A 10,125-nucleotide genomic window follows, 5' to 3' on the forward strand; every position below is an offset into this window, starting at 1 on the left:
AAGCAATACAAAAATGAAGTTGAAACGCAACTTAATAAGAAAATCAAAATGATAAGAAGTGATAGGGGTGGTGAATATGAATCTCCTTTTGAACAAATATGTTTAGAATATGGAATTATTCATCAAACAACGGCCCCTTACACGCCCCAATCCAATGGGATTGCAGAAAGAAAGAATCGTTCATTAAAGGAGATGATGAACGCATTATTGATAAGTTCTGGTTTGCCACAGAACTTGTGGGAGAGAAGCTGTTCTTACGGCTAGCCGAATACTAAATCGAGTACCCCATAGCAAAACACAATCCATTCCATATGAAAAATGGAAAGGAAGGAAGCCTAACTTAAATTATTTTAAAGTGTGGGGGTGTTTGGCAAAAGTGCAAGTTCCTAAACCCAAAAGGGTAAAAATAGGACCGAAAACCGTTGATTGTGTTTTCATAGGATATGCGACTAATAGTAAAGCATAACGATTTCTGGTTCATAAATCAGAAAATCCTGACATTCATAATAATACGGTTATAGAATCAGATAATGCTGAGTTCTTTGAAAATATATATATGTATAAAAAGGAATGTGAGTTGATTGGTGAAGGATCTAAATGACCTCGGGAAGAAACAAAAGAAAGTACACTTAACCAGGAGGATCCAAGACGTAGTAAACGGCAAAGAACTTCTACTTCTTTTGGATCAGATTTTGTGACTTTGTTATTGAAAAATGAGCCTCAAACATTTAAAGAAGCTATGTCTTCTTCATAATCATTGTTATGGAAAGAGGCAGTCAATAGTGAAATAGAATCCATACTGAACAACCATACATGGGAATTGGTTGATCTTCCTCCTGGAAATAAACCGTTGGGTTCTAAATGGATCTTTAAGAGAAAATTGAAAGATGATGGCACTATTGACAAGTATAAGGCAAGACTTGTGGTCAATGGGTATAGACAACGAGAAGGTCTTGAATATTTTGATACATACTCTCCAGTTACAAGAATTACGTCCATACGAACGTTAGTAGCATTAGCTGCAGTTTATGATCTTGAAATTCATCAAATGGATGTTAAGACGGCCTTCTTAAATGGAGAGTTGGAGGAAGAAATCTACATGGAACAACTTGAAGGATTTGTGGTTCCAGGTAAAGAAAAGAAGGTCTGTAGACTTGTTAAGTCCCTTTACGGATTAAAACAAGCACCCAAACAATGGCATGCTAAATTTGACCAAACAATATTGTCAAATGGATTTAAGATAAATGAATGTGATAAATGTGTGTACATTAAAAATGTTCCAAATCACATAGTCATTGTTTGCTTATATGTGGATGATATGCTCATAATGAGTAATGACATTGCCAACATAAATGCTACTAAGCGTATGCTAACTAGCAAGTTTGATATGAAAGACTTGGGAGTTACTGATTTAATTCTGGGAATTAAGATCCATAAGACTTCTCAAGGTCTAGCATTTTCACAATCTCATTATATTAAGACAGTACTTGAAAAATTCAAGCACTTGGGCTTTAAAATTGCAAAGACTCCAATTGATGTGAATCTTGCATTAGCAAAGAACAAAGGCCAGATCATATCACAATTGGATTATGCTCGTGTGTTGGGTTGCTTAATGTACATCATGAATTGTACACACCAGATATAGCTTGTGCTATAAGTAAATTGAGTCGATATACGAGCAATCCAGGCCAATCTCATTGGATGGCCATGAAACGAGTTTTGGGGTATTTAGTACATACCCAGGACTTTGCTTTGCACTACAATAAATATCCTGCGGTCATTGAGGGATACTGTGATGCAAATTGGATCACCGGATCAACTGATTCCAAGTCCACAAGTGGATATGTATTCACTATTGGTGGAGGAGCGGTATCTTGGAAGTCATCCAAACAAACTTGTATTGCCCGTTCTACAATGGAGGCTGAGTTCATAGCCTTGGATAAAGCCGGTGAAGAAGCTGAATGGCTCCGGAATTTCTTGGAAGATATTCCATTTTGGCCCAAACCGTTGGCACCAATATGCATACATTGTGATAGTCAAGCGGCACTTGGAAGGGCTGGGAGCGTTATGTATAACGGTAAGTCTCGTCATATACGACGAAGACATAAAACCGTTAGATAATTACTCTCTAGAGGAATTATCACGATTGACTATGTAAAGTCAAGTGACAATGTGTCGGATCCACTTACAAAAGGCCTAACTAGAGAGGTAGTTGAGAAGTCATCAAGGGGAATGGGACTGTGGCCGAGAACAAGTCATAGTGGCGGTAACTCTACCTAGAAGACCGGAGATCCCAAGATCTAGGTTCAAGGAGATCAAAAAAAGTCATTTATGACGGTTCAACATTGTCAACTAAACTTTTGGTCCATTCTCGTGATGAGACAATGTTCAGTACCAAGGATAAAGCATTAAGGCTTTTTAATGATTTCTAAATTTGACACGGGGTATATCAAATAGTGTATCTACGGGATAACACGTTTAGGAATCACCTATGTAAGTGTGAAGTGTTAGCCGCTTCAAGGAGAACATTGTAAGGCCAGTTCTCTACGCACTTATGAAACCAGGCGGTGTTCATGGCTGAAACGAACACAACAATGAGAACCAAAGACGGTTAAGGGTTGGTTGTGTGACTTGTGGTTGTCTAGGTATACACTAAAGTTCGACGGTTCAAAGATATCAAATATACCGATTGATCGAGTATATCCGACATAAGTTCACTACGGAAAGTTCAAAGGGAAACCTACTTATCCAGATGCAATTAATCCTTACTTGCGAATCACACAGTTTTTCATGCATACTTCCGTGATATAGCCATTCCCAATTCATGTGGGGGATTGTTGGATTTTGGATGTATTTAATTAATATAATAAATACTTAAAAGAGGGTGAATGAGAAATGAAGGAAAATGAATTTTTTGAGTGAAATTTTAAGTTCCCTCCTTGGCAAATGGTTGTCCCATATTGGAAGAGGAAGAGGTTTTTTATGGGTATATAAGCAATCGCTCTTCTTCTAGCTCTTAACGAGTTGAGAAGAAGGCAAGCCTCGCGCCGTCGTCGTCGTCGCTCGCTCGGCTCGGCTTCGGCTTCGGCTACGGCTACGGCTTCGGAGTCGGATTCGGATTCGGATTCGGATTTGGATTTGGTCAAATGATCGATTGATTGATTAACTTTTTGGACCAAATTTATTTGATAATAGTAAAATATTAACAGAAATGTTATTAAATATTTGTTTTAATAACAGAATATTAATATTAAATAGTAATATTAATATTAAATATTAATATTAAATCCAATCCGTTTTTCTGTTTTGGTAACAGAAAAGTAACTACCCTCTTCAATTTTCCCTCTTTATTTTCCCTCTTTATTGTTGAGTAAATGGCCATTTATGTAATGGCATTTGTGCTGTGGGCGTTTTGCATAAACAGCCATTCTGAAGAGTTGCACCTCTTCAGATTTCAGCCCAACTTTGGCTATAAATACAACACTATTCTGCTCAGAATTTCACTACGATTTTCTGAGTTTCTTCTCCTTCTTCTGCATACTTTTAAATCAAACAAAGCAAAAAGTAAGTGTGATTTGCTACCGAATTTTGTGTTCGCTGAAACGCTGGGGTTTGAAGCACCACTACACCAGTGTGTAATTCATTTTATCCTGGGAGGAAATAATCCATAACCTTGGGTACTAGGAGGGGATTAAATTCCTTAAGGAAACACTGTGAATTCAGTGGGCTCGAATTGGTTTTATGTCATTTCTGTTTATGTTCATTTATATTTCCAGAATTATTTTACAAATACAGTCTACTAACAGGGGTTGCCGAGCTTAATATTTTGGCTTGTTTTAAGCAACTGTTAACTTATTTTAAGCACTTTATAACTTTTGTCAAATATTAAAAAAAAACTTAAAAGCTGATTTGACGAGCATAAAAATCAATCCAAACACCGTCCTAGTCAATTTTTTTTCTTTGGATTTTATAAGGACAGTTAAGTTGTATCGAAGTATAAAAGGCCACTTGTCACATGTCTGAATCAGTCATGAAAGGCGGCATAGTCCACGTTATGCAAATGCAGCAGCCCCATGATTTATTACTAGTTTGGAACTTTGGATAAGTCTTAGCCTTCTAAATTGATTAAAATAATGGTTCCTCTTTTCTGGATAAGAATAACTACCGGAATAGACGTCAACCCCAATCATCCCACTTTCACCGTGCAGCTTCATTTACACCCGATCCCTCTTCCTACGTATTTGTTTCGTCACAAAATATAATATTAATTTAAAGTTTTTTGTGATTAAAAGATAAATTTGATTTAAAAACATCAACTTAAACTTTTAACCATTGAGTTAAATAAATTTGAACCCTTTAAAATAACAATATTCCTTCAGTCCAATTTATGTGCTACTACACTATTCTTGTAGGAGAAAAAAGAAGATACTTTTTATATTTAAGGATAATTTAATTTTAAATTTTTTTATTTATGCTTAATAAAAATTTTGTAGAAACAAATATTTTTACATTTTTAGACAATAAATTTTACTCCCTCTGTTCCGGTTTATGTGAACCTATTTCTTTTTTGTTCTGTTTCAAAAAGAATGAACCCTTTCTAAATTTGGTAATAATTCAGGTTAAACTTACAACTCTACCCTTAACGAGAAACTTTTATAACCACACAAATACTGTGGGCCTTATTTTGATTTTTTAGGATCATAAATTTCAAAAGTCATTCATTTTTTTCTTAATTTTCGTGTCCAGTCAAACAGGTTCACATAAGTAGGAATGGAGGGAGTAATAATTATGAAAAGGAGAATAATTATGGTCTATATCGGTCCAGATTAACAGGTGGACATGCGCTCCTCAGAATTACCATATCATGATCACGTGGATCTTCTTTTTTATTTTTTAATTACTGAAATTCTCATTGGTACTAATATCGGAATAGTGACAAGTATTTTAGTGTAATAATTGGATCACTTTCATAGAAAGCAACAAGCATCGAATTATTGATTTATTTGTCAGCAGTTTCTCACTTTGTTAAGAACCAGAGAGAAAGAAAGAGAGTGAATTTTGTAGGAAAAAAATGGTGATGGAAGAAGGATGTCAAACACCAAGAAGCCCAGAAGCAAAGGTAGGTATGCAAGTGGAAGATCTATGGGATGTACAAGAACCACAGCTTAGTCCTACTGAGAAGCTCAACGCTTGTTTCGAGAACATTCCTGTTTCTGATTTTCCTCCTGCTCCTTCTAATCAAGGTTAATCTACTACTTTTCCATGTTTATCATAGGTTTCTTGTTGTTAAAGCAATATGATCGGCGTCTTAATTATCTGAATTCTGCATATTGATCCTTTAATTACTTGTTTTAGAGGTCAATAATTTTGATTGTATCTTTTGGTGTGATTAATAACGCACAAAGATGTAATTAAATCTTTATGTAGTTGTTTTATACTCTGCATAAGAAGTGTGTCAAAGGCTTGTTTTGTGCGAGCTGAGGTGAATTTAACATTTGAGTCATTCTTAGCTGAAGAAATTTATAGGATTTGTGTCTAATTTTGTTCGTTCGACAATAGATCAAATAAGATCATTTTACTCTCTCTCTCTCTCTCTCTCTCTCTGAATTCCATTGATGCTTTTCCTCTCTCCCCCTTTTTATGTTTGCCGAGCAAGAAAATATAAAGTAAGCTACATAATCTGCCTCATTCAAGTTGGGAGGAGGTATGGTTCTTTTGGTTGGTTAACCGTTGGTTATTTTGTGTAGAAAATTATTGAGAAATTGAATCTAAAAATTAGAGAATTTTCTGCACATGAAATTCTCTCATACTCAGCTTGTTGAGTTAAGCGACCTAAGTTGGGATTCTTAAATGTTTACCAGTAAAAAGATGATTTGTTCGCCGTTCTTTTTGTATAGTGTTTTATGGTTTATTTCTCTTCTGGTACTGATAATATCTGGTTGTTGCAATGATTGTTATTCTTATCTGCAGTAATTGAGATAAGATCAGATGCAACTTTGGCCGAAGCTGTTAAGTTACTAGCACGGCACAAAATACTAAGTGCACCTGTTGTGGATGTTGATGCCCCTGAAGATGCTAGTTGGATTGATAGATATATTGGCATCGTGGAATTTGCCGGCATTGTGGTATGGATCCTGCATCAGGTATGCACCCTATACATAAAATCGTAATTAAACATGTATCTTCTCATTCACAACTATGGAATTGATGAACATATGTTGCCTTTAAAAGTTGGGGAAAGGTTAAAAGCAAGTTTTCAAATGGATCAAGGTCTAATAATTTGTTACAAAGACGGTGGAATTCTTGTTGTACGTTGTCCTCCTTTCCTATGAAGATACTTAAACCAATTTGTTGCATACTTGTCAGTCAGAAAAGATGGAGGGCAACTCTGCTTTTGATTCTGTAATTGATGGAACAGATGATACACTTAGCCCTGCATTGGCAGCAGCTGTTAATGGAGTCTCTTCTCCGAGATTCAGAAGTTTGCATCCTGAATCTCCAACTGCGACTTGTGGAAACTTTTTTGAGACATTAACTTCGTCAGATCTCTATAAGAATACAAAGGTTATTCTTTATAATGAATTAGTTATTTTCCTTAAACATTTACTGATTGTCCTTTTAAAAAGCTATTCGGACATTTGTGCTGATTAACACCCGATGTAGGTTCGAGACATTTCGGGTTCATTCCGCTGGGCTCCATTTCTGGCTTTGCAGAAATCAAACTCCTTTCTGACAATGCTTCTCTTGCTGTCTAAATACAAAATGAAGAGTATTCCTGTGGTTGATTTAGGGGAATGGAAGATTGATAACATTATAACTCAATCTGCTGTTATACACATGCTAGAAGAATGTGCTGGTCTTCATTGGTTTGAGAGCTGGGGTTCTAAGAAATTATATGAACTTGGCCTCCCTTTAATGAAGCCAAGTAGCATCATTCAGGTATGAGCTTTCGAGTTTTTATGCTTCTGCTATTGAGCATGTGGTTTGTTCTTTGTAAATAAACAAGGAACTGTTCCATAATCTATGGACGTATATTATTGTGTTGTCCTTCTATTTGCTATGATGTTCATCATATTTCAAATCTGCTAAAAGATGATACTTCAATTTTAAGATTCTTGTGTTTCTATTTCTTCATCATGTGTTTCGGTACGCGAAATTGAGTGCTTGAAGTTAGTACGCCAACCCTTGTGCATATTTGCTGCAAGTCTGCAACTGGTTACCTGATTGACTGATTTATATGTTTTCTTTGTGCTTTTGTAAGTGCTCCATTTTGTCTGTTTTATTTTCTTCTTTCCTGTGCCCCCTACTTTGGCTGCATGGTTGATGATCCACTTACAATCACGTGGTTGGTAGTTGGTTTGTTTTTGTATATATTTTCTTTTTGTACATTATGATCAAGCAGGTCAATGCAAGAGTTTAAAGAAAAGATATCTACACTTTATACATATTGGCTGAATAGCATATGACACTTAGAAGCTATCAATTGTCACCTTCAATAAGTTCAGTTTCTGCTGTCACGAAGCAACAAAGGATATAATTGCTTTGAGTAGCTTGATCTTCTGCTATTATGTTGCTAGAATAACTTTAAGTGTTACATATAGAAATCACCCTATAGTAGAGCACAGTTTTGTTTCCATTACATAGAAAATTAAACCTAAGGTCTCAAAAGCTCTAATTCAAGCAGAACCTGAGCTCATTGCAGATAATTTATTTTACAGCTTTGTTCCTTCCTTCGTATAATAGCTCTTATTGTGCAATTTCCCGTCCGCAAATTTAATCTACCTGTTCATTTTCTGTCAGATTACCTATATGAGCTGGCAGGGCTCTGTAAGTGATAAAATTAGAGTGTATGTCTTCAGCCACGGGTCTTCTGTTTATCCCAACACCATACAACTTCGTCTTGGTTACATTTTTTTCACATCACCTTTTCTTTTAGGAACTGTCTCAATTTGGGGAATTCGTAGGCATACAAGCTGCTAAGTGCCAAGCATCTCATTTGTTTTTTTCTAGCACTTTTTCAACCGTTGCAGCTGGTCTTCCAAGTCCATTATTCTCTTAAGATTCTACTAGTTTTTGTTGTTGATATATCTTTAAATTGCAGTAATCAAGAAACTATGATCACTGATTAAAAAAAAGAAAACCATTTATCTTTAGCTACTTTAGGTTGATCTAGGTTGGCAAAGCAATGGGACAAACTATTTGTACGAGTAACACATTCCTTAGGCGGCCTTGTCATTTTATCAATTAAGTGTTATATCCTTGGACAGTTAACCCCGGAGATAGCATTTGGTTCTAGAAAGAGTGAGTAGTAACAGCGCCCAAAAGCTTAAGAATCCTATGAACCAGAGATTTCGATATTAGCTTAGGCGAGTTACTTTAACATGCAATGAACATCCATGTCATTAGCACCCAACCAGCAACTTGAAGGAGGTGCTATGTTTCGATGCTTATTATTTTTTCATTCTATTAAAGTTTTTCTGACACATCTGCGTGGTGCATTTTATAGCCTGCTAACTGTATCTTTGTTCTCTTTTCCAGGTGAATGAGGATGAACCGGTACTGCAGGCATTCAAGCTGATGAGACAGAAGGGAGTTGGAGGAGTCCCTGTTGTCGAAAGTGGTGGAAGGAAAGCTATTGGTAATATAAGCATCAGAGATATTCAGTTCCTTCTCATTGCTCCTGAAATCTACAAGGACTACAGGTTTGATTTGACCTTCATACATTTACATATTCCATAACCAGTTAAGAGAAAACATATAAGCTAACAAATATAATTTCAAGGCTCTCACATGCAAAGGCAGAAGTAGTACATACGTTTCTAGACATGGGACACAGCATAAATGCTAACTCTGAATATGTTTTAAATAGCATATTTTCCTCTTACACCTCCAAACAGTTTTAAGCCCTCCGTCTTATCTTTGTTTGTTCTTTTTGTTGAATCTGAACCATTTATTTGAAGATGATTTCTTTGTAATTCACACTAAAGCACATCCTGTTATGACATTCATAGGATCACACATCATGTGGAGATCAAATAATCCACCGAGTCTATCAACTGTCACGATATACAAGTGCCATGAGTGCATTTAATGATAAAATCATCCTCATTCTCTAATTGTTTATCGCTCTGCAGATCTATAACAGCAAAGAACTTTCTGACATCAGTTCAAAGCTATCTGGAGAAGCATGAGAAGCACTCCCCATATTTAAGTAGCATGGTTACTTGCAGAAGAGATAACAGCCTTAAAGAAGTTATCATGAAGCTGGACTCAATGAAGATACACAGGATCTACGTCGTAGATGACAAGGGAAATCTCGAGGGGGTACTCACACTTCGAGACATAATCTCAAAGCTAGTTCACGAACCTCGTGGTTACTTTGGTGATTTCTTTGATGGAGTTTTGCCATTGCCAGCAAATAGCAGGGTCTAAGTCCTAATAACAACTTTAAGAACTTATGCTGATCTTTTACTTCTCTAGTGAACTGAATAATTCTAACATGTGTGGAGTTTGTTTAAATTTTGGTTTTCATTCAAGGTGAGTTTCTTGTAATTTTGGATTGTTTCTTACAAGTGGATTCCTTTCTCTTGTACACAAGACCCTTCTTGGTGCTGTAGAAATTGAAAGAAATGCAAAGGCTTTTTTTCTACTCTATCCTGTCTTTCAATATTTGGTGTGACTTAAACTATTATGCAGAATTTTGTATAGCAAGGCACCATATAATATATGAGTATCCACCTTTGAGTACTCGAGTGAAAGGGTCCGAGCCATAGGATATTCTGAAGCAGCATTTCTCGCTACTTCCCACAAGTTGAGGATGAAACCCTTGCTTGTTTATCGCGACGAGGGTTTATGAGTCACTCAAACGAGCCGCGTCTAGCTTTCTTAATCCAATTAACCTGAAATTGAGATGCAATTAATAACTTCAATACTCTTCTTGCAACTTTACGAACTTCAATTTGATGGGACAGAAGATCATTTGATGTACTCGGCCAAATCTGGAAAAAAAAAATCAGAAGTTATTTGTATATGTATTTGTTCTTTGAATTTGAGGTTTAAAAATGGATTCTCCAAAATCCCGGGTATTTTTACATTCCTATGTCATATAGTAAACTATATTACCCT

The 10,125-nt window shown here is 36.0% G+C and overlaps 1 protein-coding gene across 1 annotated transcript; it reads left to right on the plus strand.

Annotated features, from left to right (window-relative positions):
* Positions 4,945-9,654, plus strand: LOC109223628 (SNF1-related protein kinase regulatory subunit gamma-1). Its single transcript, XM_019388009.1, has 6 exons — positions 4,945-5,243; positions 5,971-6,143; positions 6,367-6,564; positions 6,664-6,939; positions 8,539-8,702; positions 9,135-9,654. Exons 1-6 carry the CDS (start codon positions 5,072-5,074, stop codon positions 9,430-9,432), a joined length of 1,281 nt encoding a protein of 426 aa, XP_019243554.1. The 5' UTR covers positions 4,945-5,071; the 3' UTR covers positions 9,433-9,654.

The sequence above is a fragment of the Nicotiana attenuata genome, chromosome 3 (genome assembly GCF_001879085.1).
Source record: "Nicotiana attenuata strain UT chromosome 3, NIATTr2, whole genome shotgun sequence".
In the NCBI taxonomy this organism is placed as follows: Eukaryota; Viridiplantae; Streptophyta; class Magnoliopsida; order Solanales; family Solanaceae; genus Nicotiana; species Nicotiana attenuata.

What these genes read in the sequence shown, in the direction of transcription:
- LOC109223628 (XM_019388009.1), top strand. Translation starts at nt 5,072, where the DNA reads ATGGTGATGGAAGAAGGATGTCAAACACCAAGAAGCCCAGAAGCAAAG. An exon ending in ATCTCTATAAGAATACAAAG is followed by an intron (nt 6,565 to 6,663) that starts GTTATTCTTTAT and finishes CACCCGATGTAG; the next exon opens with GTTCGAGACATTTCGGGTTC. An exon ending in AGCCAAGTAGCATCATTCAG is followed by an intron (nt 6,940 to 8,538) that starts GTATGAGCTTTC and finishes TCTCTTTTCCAG; the next exon opens with GTGAATGAGGATGAACCGGT.